Source organism: Equus quagga, chromosome 3 (assembly GCF_021613505.1).
Source record: "Equus quagga isolate Etosha38 chromosome 3, UCLA_HA_Equagga_1.0, whole genome shotgun sequence".
In the NCBI taxonomy this organism is placed as follows: domain Eukaryota; kingdom Metazoa; phylum Chordata; class Mammalia; order Perissodactyla; family Equidae; genus Equus; species Equus quagga.
Window position 1 is genome coordinate 153,850,541 of NC_060269.1, and position 17,101 is coordinate 153,867,641.

The 17,101-nt window shown below is 49.5% G+C and overlaps 1 protein-coding gene across 4 annotated transcripts in view; it reads right to left on the reverse strand.

The window, feature by feature from the left end:
• RNF4 (ring finger protein 4) overlaps positions 1 to 15,940 on the reverse strand; it is a 34,097-nt gene extending 18,157 nt beyond the window's left edge. For 2 of the 4 annotated variants that reach the window (XM_046655863.1, XM_046655861.1), the window contains exons 1-2: positions 15,789 to 15,940; positions 2,275 to 2,438 (exon numbers count right to left, since the gene is read on the reverse strand). In XM_046655863.1, coding sequence (XP_046511819.1) covers positions 2,275 to 2,283 — 9 coding nt within the window. In that variant the 5' untranslated portion in view covers positions 2,284 to 2,438; positions 15,789 to 15,940. Of the gene's footprint in view, positions 1 to 1,884; positions 1,941 to 2,274; positions 2,439 to 14,725; positions 15,114 to 15,788 lie in introns of those variants that run through there. The other 2 variants (XM_046655865.1, XM_046655862.1) reach the window with 2 other exon arrangements.
• Between the last annotated feature and the right edge of the window lie 1,161 nt (positions 15,941 to 17,101).

Sequence of the window (17,101 nt, forward strand, 5' to 3'; positions counted from 1 at the left end):
ATGTTTCTGTGCTCCTTCTTCCCTCTGCCCTGTCCTGCTTCTCACTGGATGACCTGAGTCTAAACTTCCTCACCAGAGCAGCCTCACAGAGCTGTCCTAAGGGTTAGGTGACATAATATATGTAAAAGCACTGAACACAGACAGAAGATACCATTACTACCATAACTCCTTACTAGGTCTTCCATCCTTGGAAACTCTGGAAGGACTAGACAGCATCGGTGAGATGTGCACAAGACTGAAGAGCATCCACCACCCAGTCCAATCCTTCCCAGGCAAGAGAGAAGCCTGATTCTATATCAAACGGCAGCTTGAGGAGTTTTGGAAATGGAGCTAGGTTAGCAACTTCCCATGCATCTACGGAGCAGGGCACCATCCCCAGGAGAGCCCACCGGCAAGAAACAGCAGTAGTTCAAAACTCTCCAGGGAGGAGCTGCTCTGTCCCTAGAGGCAGCCAACACTTCAGCCTCAGTTGAGTCCCCTGCCCAGGGTTTATGGGTTTCTCTAACAGCCACCATATTGCTTAGGGCTCCTTAACTTTTACCCCACTCTCTTTGAAGTTGGCCTTGTATCTTCCTTCCTCTGAAAAGGATCAAATCTTTCTCAGCAGACACTGCTTAACAAAACCCCTCAGGGCCGGCTGCAGCTACCTGTGTGGTTTCTGGTCCCCACTGAGGGAGGGAAGCAGCAGCCATGGGCCCTGGTAAAGTCCAGGTGCTGGACCCTGAATATCCTGTCACAGACAGGGCAGTGCTGCCTCCCCCACTGCCCTGCAAAACTCACCACCCCCAACTCCCACAGCAACCCTCTGTTTCTTGGCTGCTCTTTCAGCCCCTCCATGCCTTTAACCTCATCTTCTTCCCAGCCTAGACTACCTGTCCCACCCCTCCTTCACTTGGCCAATTCTCAGCTTTCAGGAACCTATTCAAATGTCACCTCCATTATGAGGACATCCCTCATCCTCCCAGGCTGATTGTCTTGGGGCCATGTCTTCCTCCCAAGAGGCCCCCGTACTGCTATTCCACCTCCTCCTCCACCTGCACTCCCTCAGGGAGGGGAGGAGGTGACAGCTAGCTCAGGACCAGGCTCAAGAAACTCCAGAATATTTGCAGACTCTCCTCTCTCTGCCCTCCTATTATTTTTGTCATGGCTCTCCTCCTTTTTACTAGCAGAGGCCTCAGAGGTTCATAATTTTCAGTTTAAAACTCACCATCCAAACACTACTACGTAAATGATTTACACCATGCTGAGGAACCAACTTCTTCATGCTTAACCAACTTCTTCACACACTCATAAAAGGCTATGTTGCTGTCTGGCCAGATCTCACCTGGGCAGATGTGGGCTTCAGAGGTGAGGAGCCCAGGCTCACAGACATCTGACATCTGTTTCCCTACAGGTGAGCTGTGGTGGCAATCTGCATTTTCAAAGGGCAGGTCCAGGGAAACAAAGGCCCTTTTGTGTACGAATAACAGCAGTGGGCCTGGAGTGCAGTGGGGGCTGGTAGCGGTCAGGAAGGGGTGGGGGAAGGGGGCCAGTGAACAGAACCTACAGGATTTCTACTACTGTTCACCCTGGGAGCTATTTGTTCAGTCTCATCCTGCGTCCCCACTTCCCCAAAACCATTCACAGCACCTCTGGAACGTGGAAAGAGAATATGAAGCTGTTTCACATCTGATCCATCTGATGTGAATTCATTATCTCAGAAAACAGCTGTTTTGAATTTCGATCACATGAGCAATGTTGTCAGTAGGGAGTAAACCTGGGAGGGAGACCTTCAGGCAATCTTCTAAGGAGCTCTAGGGGCTCCAGGTGACATCTGGGTTACACCAAAGCAGAGCTACCTCTGCAGTCTGATAAAAGCTCTAAACAGCAGTTACAATGACTTACCAACTTCGGCCACTGAATGTAAGAAAACTCTCATTATGCTCACACTGGACCAAGAGCTACACATGGAGAAGAAATAGAAGGGAAAATGGAAAATTGCATTGTAAATGGTTAAATAAATCAGAGCCCTAATATTTCTAGGACACTGATAGCTGCTCTGGAAGCATAAAATTTGAACACTTCTCAGTCTTCTGTCTTCAGAGCACCACCCAAGACACTGGACTCATTTAAGACAAGACAGCTGGTATAACTACCAGAAGGTCCCACACACACTCCTCTCAAGAACTAGGGTTACTCAGAAGCACCTTTATGGTACTCTCATTAATGTGCCATGAGGAATAAGGTAGTTGCTTAGACTTCAAAAAAATAAAATTCACAAGCTGATAAACTCACCGTACTCATTGTGCTCTCTGGCTCCAACCTATCGAGAAGGGAAGTGATCTGTACCAAGGTTTGCAGAGAAGTCCAACGTTCTCAACTGCTCATGCCCACTGGCTACTCATCCTCTGGCTAGCACAGGAATTTGGAGCCAAACAGATTTCCAGTATCTTCAAGCCCTGAAAAACAAAGGTATCAAGTCGACAAATGCTGCCACCTGCATCACTGACAACAAAGCTCAGTTCGAGTGTTGACCGGTCCTTTCTATCAGCTAGGTGCTTGCTTTGCTGAACACTTTATGCAATTTATGTCCTTGATCCCACAATGCTACTTAGAAAGTAAGCATTCTTGTAGAATACAGAACTACATGATACCAAAGCCTGCGAATGGAACCATTATGCCACCTCCTGCCCTCCTTTCTGGCTATTGAAACCCTGTCAGAGTACTATGCTAGCGGCTGGGAAAAGACAAGAGATTCAGAACTGCCACCCATGACCTCACCGACTTCTGACAACCAGGAAGGGACAGCGCTTCGGAGGCCAGAGCAGAGCCCAGAGCCTCCAGCTCTTCCCATGACTTCACTGTCGTTCTCTGGAGGAGCTCACAATTTAACTGAGGAGATGAGCCACCCACCCTGATTCACTCTGTGTACCCAGCTGAAACTTGTCACTGGCACCAAGTGAGTGGAGAAGAACCAAGAAACTGTGGACTGAGATGCTGAGCAGCAAGTTCCAGGAAGGGCAGAGAAAGCAGCAGCTGCAGAGGCTGTTGGAGAATGAGAGGCCCTTGGATTTCATTCAGGGCCGACTGGGAGGTGGTGGCTAAGCACGGTAAATTCAGTGTCAGGGATGCAGTAGGTGAGGAAGCAAATGAGAAGCAAAAACATGGAGCCAGGAGTCATGGTGTAATCAGTGTAGAAGGGGCAAAGATGGGCTTCTAGTGGGGGAAGCCCTGAGCTCGGGGCAAGCCTGAGGGACCAAGGGAGAGTCAAAGCGAGGAGGTGGCCTGGGGTCACCCAGTCTTAGGTGATAGTGGTTTGGATGGAGACAGTTATTCTCAAACTTGAGCCTGCACCAGGCTCACCTGAAGGGCTTGTTAAACCAGAGTTTATGATTCAGTGGGTCTGGGATGGGGCTCAAAACTTTGCATTTCTAACAAATTCCTAGGCAACGCTGATGGTGCTGCTCCAGAGGCCATACCACGGGAACCACTGCACTAGGACAATGGCCTCAGAGCTTGAGAGATGTATTTGAGAGACATGGAGGCGGCAGAGACAACAGGACCAATCTCAAGCCCATCCTTCTTTTCATCTCCAGTGCTGCTACCTTCTCCTAACAGATCTCCCACCTCTGGGTACCCCTCAACCCTACTGCCATCCCATCTTTCTAAAACATAACTGACCTCAGGAGCCTTTCTCTGGTTCCCCATCAAGTCCTAATTCCTGAGCATGACCTGTGGAGGCCAACTGGCCTTGCACTTAGAGCACATCTTCAGAGCCAGTCAGCTTGGACTGGAGTCGGAAGCCTCCAAACACCCACTTGTGACCTTGGGCGAGGCATTGAACTTCTCTGTGCCCTATTTCCTTACCTAGAAAACAGAATAGCATCTCTTCAACAGGTGTGTGAGGGTTACAGGAGTTAACACAAAGAGCACTTGGAATCGTGCTGCACAGGCTCAACAACTGTGGGCTGACATCACTGACTGTTCTGCCAGCACCAGCCTTGCAGTGTCTCCAAACGCACCACCCACTGCACAGCTCCACCCCTTTGCTCAAGCTCTAACATGCTGTGTAATGCCACACCCAATCCAGCTTTAAAAAGAACAGGCTGCATGTCTCCTGCCTCATTCACTTATCAGTGTGGCTCCTGCCCTGGCAATACAGCAATGAATAAACACCCTGCCACCAGCTCTCAGTGCAGTGGATGGAGAATAGGGTGGAGGGGGTTGCTGATAGGTAGCTCAGGTGCTGTAACTGAGGTATACGAGCTAGGCACTAAAGAAATGCAGGAGGACAAGGAGAAGCCAAAGAAAGTTTTTCAGAAGACCCTTTAAAGGGACAGCTCAGCCAGCTGAGCCTTTTTCTGCAGCACTTGGTAGTCTGCATCCATGCCCCCCCAGCACCTTATTATCTGCTCTGACCCTGAGTGGTGTGGGGGATAACCTCTTCAATGTGTCATCCTGTGGCAGACGGCATGACACCTCCTGATAGCCCTCAGGTGAGCCCATACCAGGGGCCCACAGGTGCTCTCACTCAAGAATGGCACAAATGCTTCCTAAACCAACACCTCACCCAGTGAGCCTTCAACTTAGGTGGGCATTGAGGGCCGAGGCTCTGGCCAGGTTGAAGACAGTCCACCTGGTTAGAACAGAAGAGGGAGGCGCCCCCACAGCCCCTTAGGACTCACAAAACTAGATCACACGACAGGCCCAGATCCACCACACTTCCTAGATTCCAGCACATACATTTATGTTTCTGATCCCAAGAAGGGTCTTACATGTGGGTGTCACCCACGATACAGCTTTTGAGGGGACAGATTATCTACCTCAATGGTGTGTCTCAGAACTGAGAAGAATCTGATAAAAATGTCACGGACAGAGAAGGAGGGAGAGATCTGTCTGTTGAGCAAAGGGAAATAATCTAATACACAGACCTTGGTTATTCCAGAAGCCTCTTGCCTCCCACTTGGTTAATTTTTAGGCTTTCAAATATGGTTGTTAAAGACGTGTCCCATGACTGTCCCGGAGGTGCCCCACTCCTCAGCCTGCACACTCTCCCTGATCTCTGAAATCAGCCTCCTGCAGCCCTGTAGCTCCAACAAGACCACTGTCGCTTCCCTAGAGCTTCCTCATTCTCCATGCCGTTCTATGCCCAAGGTCAATCCAGCAATTCATTCCAAATCTGTTTTTTCCTTTTGGGGATAGTAAGGATCAGAGGACACAGGAAAGTGAAAGGCTGGCCTCAGGGAAATATACCAAGAGGCTGGATTCACCACAGAACAGAAGTGGGAAGAAGGGGGAATTCCCAGCAGACTAGAAATGCACTGTGTGGATGGGAGAGGCTCAGGATCATGGGAAAGGTAGCCCTCACCAACTAGAAAAAATGCTCGATCATGCAGGTGATAGAGGCCACCAGAATAATAAAACTAACAACAGCTGAAAGGCACTGTGCTTTCCAAACACCGGCTCATGTTATCCACCTATCACCCCATAAGGAGGCAGGTACTATTATGGTCACCATTTTACACGCAAGGGAGCTAAGGATGATCAAGGATTAAGCAACTTGCCCCAAGTCCACAATCAGTAAACATCAGAGCCTGTATAAGAGCAGTATAACACCAGAACTCACACTCTTAAATAAATACTGTACCTGAATCAGACGTATTAATTCTAGAAATAATTTGGACAATAGATGATGTTTTCCACGTTTCTCAAATTTACTATGTCCAGGAAGAAACATACCAGAACTCTAGCTCAGTAAATGGCCCCACTCTCTTCTAATTTGGAAGGCTAACCCTGCAGTCATTCAGCACACCCCCACTTGATGTAAGTGCTAAGAGGGTGGGGCTCCATCTACTTTGTGCCTAACTAATCCCCTGCATAAAGCAGATGCTCATGTCTACTGAATAAACAAACGGCTCAGGGGTGAGAGTAGGGCGGTTACTGGTGTCCCTGTCACTAAGAAAAGAAGACCTGGGGTACTACATGGCACTGGAAATAGTCAGGACGCCCAGATGCCAGGAATTTCTAAAGCTTTGATAGGAGGGTGAGGAAGAAACAATCCATGCCAAGATATCTAGCTGATTACTCTGCAGGAGTGACGCCACAAAACTGAACTAGGGAAGGCAAAAAACAAACAGGTGTTAAAGGTATACAGTTGTAGTTTTGGAGATGCTGGATGCGATATCCAGGTAGAAAGGTCAAAAGGCAGCTGAAAAACTCAGAACTGGGTGGAGGTAGAGATTCGAGAAAGCTGTGTGAAAATTTGGGGAGTCAGAGAAAGTGGAAGCTGTAAAGAGAATAAAAAGTCAGAAACAAAGCTTGGAGCACCTGGAGATAATAGACAAAAGCTGGCATTTCAAGGAGGAAGCAGCAGTAAGCAGGCAGAGGTGCTAGAATGAGGCCAGGAAGCTGGCCACTGGCGACCAAGCAAGTGGAGGCCAAAATGCCTGGAGGAAGTGACACTGACGATGAGGTTCAAAATGATGGGAGTTGTTCAAGGAATAAACCGGGTGGGTGAACCACGCAGCAGGGAAGAAGAAAGCCCTAGACAAGTACTGTGTGGGTGGAGTGAGAGAAGTGAGGACAGCAAAGGTGACTCCGCCAGATTACTGACACATGCTTCCATAGCCCACACCCCAAGGGCAGGACAATCCAGGGTTTTAGATAGAGATGCCACAATGAAATCTAAATTCAGAGAGATCATGTCACCTGTGTGCTCTCAGGGCAGATGAGAGAGACCCAACCAGTCAGGATGCAGATGGGAGACTGAGAGCAACCCAGGCAAGAAGAAAGGTGTGTGGCTTGGATGTAGTGGCAGAGTGTGGAAGGAGGAGAGGGGACGGATGGGATGGGTGGGGGGAGTTCACGAGGTTAGTACTTTCTGTGTTCCTACAGATGTACTGGTCTACTCAATCATTCTGTTATGGTTAGAGACTGGTTTTTTCCCCCATGAAGCTACCACGAACACTTCAAATGGTGACCCAACCCCTAACTCTAGTGGAGTGTGACATACGTAATCATATATATGTGCACGATGCATATGTGGATGCGATTATATATGTATGCCTACAAACATAAAGGTTAGAAACAGACTGTTAGCCAGGCAGGAAGCAGGAAGTGTTAGATTGGAGCTGGATTCAGTCACCATATCTCACACTATGGTTTTCCCACAAGCCAAGAAAAAAAGAGTCAGCAGCAAAGGGGCGAGGGAGGGGTGCACCTGAAACAGAAAGAAGCAGCAACTCTGCAGCACGTCCAAGGGAGAAGTTCGGATGAGCAGCTCTGTCCAGCCCAGTCCCACAGCAGGTACAGGAGTCCCAACCATACCAGGGCAGACGAGGCTGACACAGTTACCCACTGAAAATCTGACACCTAACTCCCCCATACTGGTTCCACAATCGCTAAGCAATCTTGATTCTAAGCTGGCTCTTTGTGCATTTTCCTCCCGGAAGATGATATGCGGACACATCAGGTCACTTATTCTGTGGGGCAATTATAAGGCAGCTCTCACTGTAAACTCATAAATGACTATTCTGAGACACAGGCATAGCCTCCCATGAGTCTGAATGAGCTGGCAGGGCAACCTGTTTATGCCAGCTTGGTAAAAGCAGAGAGAAGCCTAAATCCTACAGAATTTCATGCCAATTTATCAGTGACTGATCAGGCACTGGCCAGTACCAACTATCTAGCTCATGTCTCCCCTTTTAAAATCATAAACATATAATCATTCTCATGTTAAGTATTTCCCTAAATGAAATTTCAAAAGTAGGATTACGAACATGTGTTAAAGAGCAAGAGTATTTTACAGACTGCTGTTTTGTACTGGTCACTGCTTTAGCAAACAAAGTCAAAAATACCCAAGGCCACTGACAACATACCAGCACCCAGTACAACCTGCCCTCCAGGGGAAGGGGGCACGAGCATTAAGAGTTGCCAATAACTTTCATTTCAAAGTTTCTTAAATGGAACTCTGATGCGACTGTCACATCAACAACCAGGCCTTAGTACCTAGGAGAAATATGAGCCTCTTGCTTATTACACAAACGAGGATGCATGGTAAATAGCAGGCCATCACGCAGCTGGCCAGGTGAGCCCTATAGCGTTGCACAAATATTTGACCTTGGTACCTCAGTTTCATCGTCTTTAATGCAGGGAAAATATCCCTTACCTTGCAGCTGTTCTGTGGAACAGAGATGCTGAATGAAAGTACCCAGTACTGTTCCTAGCACCCTGAAGGCAACCCCATCAGCTAATTAATTCAACAACTATTTACAGGTGCCTACTCTGGGTCAGGCACTGCTCCAGGGACTAGAAATACAGCGGTGAACAAAAGAGACACTCATGGAGTATATATTCTAAGTGGAAAGACAACCAATAATAAGCAATAAATATGTATTATGTCATAAAGGCCAGAAATTGTAGCTCTGCTTACAAGTGTAAGTGTGACCAGACGACAGCAAAGCAAACCTTCAACCCCAGGAAGAACTGGAACGAATGCTTCCTGCTGTCAGCAAGGCTTAATTCATTTCCAGAAAAAACGTGGCAGGACGTAGGCTTAGGCTTAGAGGAGGCTGAAGAGCCAGCACAGAGGCAGCAGGACAGCCCTCACCCAGTTACTTACTCCTAAAGGAGGTGCACAGAGGCAGCAGGACAGCCCTCACCCCGTTACTTACTCCTAAAGGAGGTGCACAGCCTGCACCATGGTCTCCTCTGAGGTTTTCGCAGGGACTAGACAAATGGATCCGGCAGAAAGAGAAAGCAGCAGACTATGTTTGGAGAGACAGTAACTGGGTCTTTCACAAATTTATCTTATGACCCTAATGAAGCCATCACCAGCAACCAAAAAAGTCCCAGAGGCCTGAAAGGAGAACCAGAGGTACGGGGCCTTCAAATCTGCTCAGTGATCTGTCACTCAGGGAAATTCTTTCCTTTTCACCTAATGCAAGACCCATTAAGGATCACCTTTTGCTTCTACTAGAGAAAAAAGAATAGCTGTCCAGGTTTAGAGATGTTCTACTTTTCTTTATGATTCGGGCCTTGAGGTGCAAGGGTAGAGAATTAAGAATAAACTTCAGCTTTTCGAAAATCTATGGAAAAAACAACATGCTGCAACACGGATGAACCTTGAGACATTATGCTCAGTGATGTAAGACACAAAAGGACAAATATTGCATAATTTCTCTTATATGAGGTACTTTCTGTGTTCCTACAGATGTACTGGTCTACTCAAGTTATCAAATCCAAGGACAGAAAGAAGAATGGAGGTTGCCAGGGACTGAGGGGGCGGGGGATGAGGAGTAATTGTTTAATGAATAGTTTCTGTCTGGGAAGACAAAGTTCTGGAGGTGAATGGTCATAATGGTTGCACAAGTGTAAATTTACTCAATGCCACTGAACACTTAAAAGTGGTTCAAGTGGTCTATTTTAAATTGTATCTATTTTGCCGCAATAAAAAAGTCAAAATAAAACTTCACCTAATATTCCTTTTCTAGGGCTGGCCCTGTGGCCGAGTGGTTAAGTTCGTGAGCTCTGCTGTGGCAGCCCAGGGTTTCGCCAGTTCGGATCCTGGGCGAGGACACGGCACCGCTCGTCAGGCCACGCCGAAGTGGCAACCCACATGCCACAACTAGAGGGACCGGCAACTAAGATATACAACTATGTACCAGGGGGATTTGGGGAGATAAAGCAGAAAAAAAAATTCTTTTTCTAGGTATGTTAAATAGACAAGGTTTAGCTAAGGCTTCAATCCACCCCCCCACCCCTGCCCTCTGGGATTTCCAGGACACACCTATGACTCAAATACACCCAGAGCGGACCTTGGCTCCTCCTCTTCTCAAAGAAGCTGCTCTAACAAATTTCTCCATAGCTTCACATGCAGGATTATGGAGAATTCCTCCTAGTCGCTAGGCTAACCCTTTGTCATAGAAACCCCAGGAGCAGGGCACCTTAATTCTCTAACAGCCATGTCTGATGAAGTTGTTATCAGTAATTGAATTGAGAGACATATTAAAAGACACCAAATCCAACCAACTAATTTTGGCAGGTCAGAAGCCAACTACCTGACCCTTTGTAGAAGGGTTTCTCTGGGACAGCATGGAAGCGAAGCTGGGTGGCTTCTCTACCTCTCTGACCCCTAACTTTTAATTTTCTTTCAGCCATGGTAGCCTAGGGGTCTGGCAATACAAACAAAGCCAATTCCTGGGGGCGAGGAGCAAGGGTAACATAATGAAGGAAACCTAAGGATCCCTCCCTGCAGAGGCTGAAAAGATATCAGAGGCCAATGGGGCAAATCGACCTCAGGAGCTGAGGCCATCAACAACCTCCCAGTCTTCCCCAGGCCAAGGTCACTGTGGCCATAAAATTCACAGGAGGCAGGCAGGCATGCTGGGCCTGTGTGGATGGCACCCAAGCATGGAGGCTGCCAGAGAAAGCTGGCTAGGAAGCTTAGCTGCTTGTACTGAATCATGAACCCAGGAGAGGGTACAGTGGAGTGTGTGTGTGGAGTGAATCTAGAACCACTAAAAATAGCCAAGGTGCAGGGCCTCGTTGGGAGGGGGAAGTCAGAAGCTCACAGATTTGGTTCTTTGACCTATACCTACAGCAGAGAGCAGCAGAGCAGTGCCTGACATTGGGAATTCTCTTATTTGCATACTGGAGGGGAAGTCCTCTCAGCACAAAGCATTCCCTTCCACTCCTAGGCAGGTGCATGTGTGGGCTAGCTAATCAATGAATGTGTGCTGTCACCGAAAGGCGAGACAAATCCAATTCTCTAGAGACATTAATCTTGGCAGTGGGAGCCCACACCTGGGTTTGTGAGCAGCAGCAGAAGCCCTAATCTAGACACTCTTCAACTCTCTTTTCAACACTCTACCTAGGAAGCAAAATATGAAGTCAATGGTCCTTGGGCCCCAGGAAAAATGTAGCACCTGGGGGTGCTGCAGAAAGAAGAGCAAGCACCTACTATGAAAGAAATGCTCTAATAGAGATAGAAAAGGCCGAAGAGAGCAGTAGGAAGAACCTTAAGTAGGCCTGAGGAAGTTCCAAGGTTTCACGTGGTAGCACACACAAAACATCACCAGACTCCAAAAGACCCAGGAATATTGCAAATGGTCCCAAACGATCATACCCATTGCCTTCATATAGTACAGCCAACCTCTCCTCCCTATCCCACCACTTACTTTTTGGGCCTCATTTCCAGTTGGACATGTGTTCCTAAAAACTGCCACAAGATACGGAAAAAAAAAAAAAAAAAAAACCACAGGCCTTACGGGAAAAAACAGAATTGGGCTACAACACTCAAACACTTTGACATACACACGTTGTACACATGTTAAATAGTTAAGAAATGCACATATCCTATAAATAACTATGGCACTTTCCCAGGTGTGCAGCTCCTGAGTTATTGGAGTAAGCTGAATGCTGTAACATCAGATACACACGGCTGTAGCTTATAACGCACAGAGTCAAGCTTGGTTCAGCCGAGTTCAATTTTCTGTGTTCACCATAATTTCCCACAGATGAAATGCACAGCAAACTCAAAATTCCCATTATGTTGAAATTGTTCCCTAATATATCAATCTTGTTGGAACTAATGCATGCTTTCAAACAAACGTTTAAAGCAGAACTGACTACTTTCCTCCAGGTACCCAGGGAGTCAGTCACCCACTCTAGGCTCTTTCCTATCACAGTGCCATAATTTGATATACACTGTTCCCCTGCCTGCAAAGGCCACTCTATCCCATCCCCCTTTGAAGAACTCCTGTTCACCCCCCAAGGCCTACTGCAAAGGTTTTACTTACATTTCTCTCACTCCTCCTGGTCCTGAGGTAACCATTTCTTCTACTGTACTCAATACGATAAACACAACCCTAAGTCAAATACTTATCACGGCACCCCTCCTCTTAGCACAGGACTTCGCACAAACATTGGCTAAAGATTTTTTTCAAATTGAAATTAAATTATCAAGCTCATTAGACGGTTGAAAAAGATGGCAGATACTTAGAAGAAATGGCACAGAGTGTTTTGGGGGGGGGGATGAATTTCAGGGATGGGGGAAATGGAGCCTTACACTGCAGGTAAAAATAGTCACCATCAGGAAACAAAGGGAGACTTAAAATAGATGATCATCATGGGAGAACAGCTCTACCTGAGGCACTTTCACCACGCAGCAAGAGGCCAGAACAAACAGTTCTTACCTAACAGGTAAGAACTGAAAAACATCCAGAAGATGCTTAGAAAGGAAGCAAGTTTCAGTACTGATCTGCTCTGGCAAGCCGCAGAATTCAGCAAGTTTGGCTAAAAGAAGAGGTGAAGTAGAGCAGACAGGAAAATGCCCAGGCCCTAGGACCACCTCCCCCGGCTGGGCAAAGGAGACAGATTCACTCAGGAACAATAACCAGTGTCTTCAGGAATACAATGCAATCGCTGTAAATCAAGTTTCTTGAGAATATTTATAATCTGACTCCTCCTGGGTAAATGTTACTTGAAAAGAAAAAGAAACATAAAAATAAAGACAATATCCCCCACTTTAAGTTTTATTTTTACTATTTGAAGCTACTGGAAACATCACCCATGTGCCTTCCCAATACATAAAAATGAGAATGACATAAAGTCCAGCAAAAAGAACAAAGATGCTAGGTCTGTTTATTACCTGTGTGACCTTGGGCAAGTGACCTTGACGTCCCTGTGCTTCAGGACACGTAAGCTAGAGCTAACCACAACTCTTAGGCAGGGTGGATGTGATAGTAAGTGGTAGAAACTACTCAAGAGGTGTGACTACATCACAAACCTAGAGTAACTCCTACAGAAACCGAGTCACGTTCATAACACCATAAAGCAATTATGATTCCAAAACAAAACGGCATCAGCAGATAAAAATGTCAATTAGCAGACCTTCCTTCATTTAAAATTTGTGTTTGTCAAATAAGTCTACACAGCAAGCCAACTTAATCAGCTATCTGGTGGTACATTCTCAGTTAATGTACCCTAATGGGAACACCAGGAAACCACGTGGTTTAAAAAGAATACTCCAGGAAACGCTCATGGTCACAATTTCTCTTTTGTACAAACAGGCTACTGATAATACTCATTCTGAAATGTTTCCAAGCCTTTCCTACTCTGCATGGTGTGGTATTCTATAAACTTGACAATTCTTATTTATGCCTGGGGAAAAAAAAAAATCACTTCCAAAGGAAATTTCACATCCCTGTGGTGGGACCCTCCATCCTAACCTCACATGTTTTCTCACACTTGAACTCTGACCTCAGAACACAGCAGTATCTGTGCTCTGGGCCTTCCTCCTCAGAGAGCAAACCTTCGCAATTCCCCAAGTCCTGCTGAGAAATAAGTTATTTAGGAAAGACAACTCAGAAGAGCATACATGTGAATTATATCTCAATAACAGAAGAGTCAACCTTGTAATATTCTACAGGAACCATCTCATCCTTCAAAGATTCCTAATCTGGGGACAGTGAAAGATGTAGCTAAATCATTTAAAAATAAGTCACTGGTAACACATACACAGGGAACATACAAAGTCACTCTTATACAGCACATAAACCAATTACCTTGTAAACATATCTTCCTTGAGTAGCACCTCAAATCCTTTGCAGAAATTGGTAGGGGTATAAACTACTGGATATGGACTGCTAACAGCCTTTAAGTAAAGAGGTAGTGAAGAACTGCCACAACCGGCAAGCACTGACACCAAGTTTGGTCCTCAGTCACCACCCTGGTCCCAGCTACCCTTCTCCTTCTTCCTAACTTGTCCTGAGACCACTACTCTTACCCACTTTTCTAAGTCATCCTTCTCATAGCACAGTGATTTTCCCGAAATGCAAATCTAACCGTGTTACTTCTCTGCTTACAACTCAATTTAGTGATTTCCCACTTGCCCTTAAGATAAACTCTGGGTGCCAGCTGGTGGCACAGCGGTTAAGTGCGCACGTTCCGTTTTGGTGGCCCTGGGGTTCACTGGTTCCGGATCCCGGGTGCGGACAAGGCACCACTTGACAGGCCATGCTGTGGCAGGCGTCCCACATATAAAGTGTAGGAAGAGGGGCACGGATGTTAGTTCAGGGCCAGTTTTCCTCAGGAAAAAGAGGAGGACTGGCTGCAGATGTTAGCTCAGGGCTAATCTTCCTCAAAAAAATAAACAAATAAAATAAATTCTGAATTCCTTAACTCCAGGGCACACCAAAGACCTTTTGTGAACTGGTTCCTGCTTACCTTCCCAGTCCCATCTTGGGCACAGTCAACCTCAGGGAATCTCTCATTCCCTCCACCCTCACTCCTCAGCTCCACCAGGGCCTGTACCATTCCTATTTTATTCACTGCTGTACCCCAAGCAGAAAGCCTGACACACAGAAGGCCTCAAAAATATGCTGATTTAGTGGGTGAAAAGTTCTCACCCTTTTCATGTACACAGCATAGATACGCATACAGTACACAAAAAGGCATGGACTATATAGACAGCATCAAAATTACACGGAGAGGACAATCAGGAAAATGATATCTAAAAAAGCTCCGGGGGGTGGGCGACCATTGTAAAAAGGTTGATAAGTACCCTATTAGGATTTTTGAATCAGAGTTGGAAGCTCAAGCGCAGGCAATATAAAAACCGGCAGCACATCTATTTGAACGTTTCCATTTCACCTCAAACTCACAGATAAAACCGAACCCAGCATCTCCCCACCTAGTGAGAAACAAACAATCAGAAAAACAAAACGTTTTCTTTCAACGTCTCTACCTTTGATTACCAGTGGTCCCCAAACTCCCGGTCACTGAACTCAAAGGCCTAGTCCTGCAGTCAGGAAACGTCGGCCCTGGACTCGCGGTCGTCAACTGGCGGGTGTGTGACCTTGAAGAGACCGCCTTCATCTCCCCACCCGCTCAGGAGCCTAAGCCGAGACCCCAGGTCTGGCAACGAGGACTCGGCGCAGAAGGAGAACGAAGGTATACAGGCACAGGCATGGGTAAGACAAAAGCCAACCCCCCAGAAACGACCACCGCGGGCTCCAGGCGCTGAACTCTCCCCTTCGCCCTCGCCGGGTCAAAGAGTGGAAAGCGGCATTCATCCAGCTCGGGTTCGGCTCTCAAGCTTTTTAAGACCCAGCTTAACCTTCCGGCGCCTGCCCACGGGCGCGCCGGGGAGGTGCGGGCGCCCGCGAGTCGGGGGCGCGGCCTCGGCGGTCACGGGTTCCGCCGCCACCGGAAGCCGAGGCTCCAACAAGCTCGGCCCGCCGGGCGCTCCCCCGACCGGCCCCGGCGCTCCCCCGGCCGGCCCCACCGTCCCCCGCGCCGTCCCGGCCCACAGGCGGCCCCGCCACGCGGTTTGGGCGGACTCGCAGGCCCACGGGGGCGGGGCGGGGCGCGAGCACACAAAGGAGGCGGCGCCGGAGGGGAACAAAAACCTTGCCCAGGGCTCCCTCGAACGGCCCGCACCGGCCGCGCCCCGGGCCGCTCCGCCCGACTCTCCGGGTGACCTTGGCTCGTCCCTCCCCACCCCAGCCTCAGTTTCCCCAGCGAAGCCACGGACGAGGCGCCGCGGCCTCCGCCGGCCGGGCAGGCGACAGAGGGCGAGGCCTGCCGCCCCCGGCAGGGCTCGTGCACCCGCGCGGACGGCGGGGCGGGCGAGCGAGCTGGCCCGCGCTCCCAGGAGAGGCCCGGCGGGCGGCGGGGCGCGAGCCGGGGCGGCGGCGCCAAGGCGGCTCGCTGGGCCGCGGCTCCAAGGCCTCTGCAGGCCGCGAGCCGCCCGAACCCCGCATCTTCCCGGCCCCGGCCTGCCGCTTCTCCCCCGCAGCCCGGCCTACCTGGAGCTGGCCTGGCCCAGCAGGCTCCGCCACCGACGCGCCGGAGCGCGAAAGCACCTTCGGAAGCCGCCGAGAAGCCTCCCGCAAGACGCCGCCGCCTCGACAGCGACCCACTTCCGCTCCGGAGGCCTTGGCTCCGCCCCCCGCGCATCCCCATTGGCCGCCGCTGCCGCGGTCTACCAGTCGAGGAGGCATATTTTCAATCCTATTGGATAAGAAAACCATCTGTTACCACTTTGAAACGGGCCTCCTTCCGGCCTCGCCCACGCTCGCGAGCTCAGGCTTCCCCTTTCCCGCGAGAGACGCGGCTGGCGCCCCTCCGCCCGCAAGGCCTCTCGGGAGTTGTGGTCTGTGGACTGACGGCTGCTCTGGTCTCTGGCTTCCTTGCTCTTGGCGCGACACGCCCGGCCGCCTGCGCGGAGCCGGACGTTAGTCCAGGCCAGCGGTTCGGCGGCCCGCATACCAGGCCTCTCTGGGCCTCAGCTTCCTCGCTGTTGGTGAGGCCTTTGTGAGCAGTGTTCCCGGGGTCTCCACCACCGGCCGGAAACCGGGCCTGGATCTGCAGCTCCTGCAGGACGCCCGCAGCGTGCCAGGCCCTGGGCCGGCGTCTGGTCCCCATGATCCCCGACTCTCCCAGGCTGGTGGTGGAGACAGGAGGGAGGCACAACCCGGCCTAGCTGCGGGAACCCTGGGGAGGCACTCAACCAGGACGTCTGGGAGGGCTCCCTCGAGGAAGAGACCTTGGAGCTGAGAACTCGAGGGACCAGAAGGGAGGAGGGAGTTCCAAGAAGAGGGAGCCTGGGTGGGGGAAGATGGACTGGCATGTCCAGCTAACTGAAGGCTGCCCAGTGTGCCAGGAGCACAGAGGTGGGGAGCGGCGGGGGCGGGGGGAGTCAGATCTTGGAGGGCTCAGATTCCAGGTTAAAGAGTCTGGATTATCCCTTGGGCAATGGGTGTCAGGAAAGGAAGGACTGAACCCGTGGAGGAGCACTGTTGCCCAGGTCCGGTCCTGGGAAAGGGGCCATAGACCAGGCAGAGGCCTGGCAAAGGCCAGGGGCATCTAGTGCAACTCCAAGGGTCAGAGACTGCAGGCCATGGATCTCTCCTGTCTGAGTTTGAATCCCAGCTCCATTGTTTAAGCAAGTCTGACCAGTTCCCTCGCCTGTTACGTGGGGGTAATAACAGTACCTACCTCAGAGGAAGAAGGTGTGGAGTTGGAGGACTCAACGCAGCACAGCACAGGTGCATGCCAGCCCCTGGGTGGGGGTTGCAGACCGGCATCTGATTAGAGAATTGTGTGGTGGGGTTCTTGA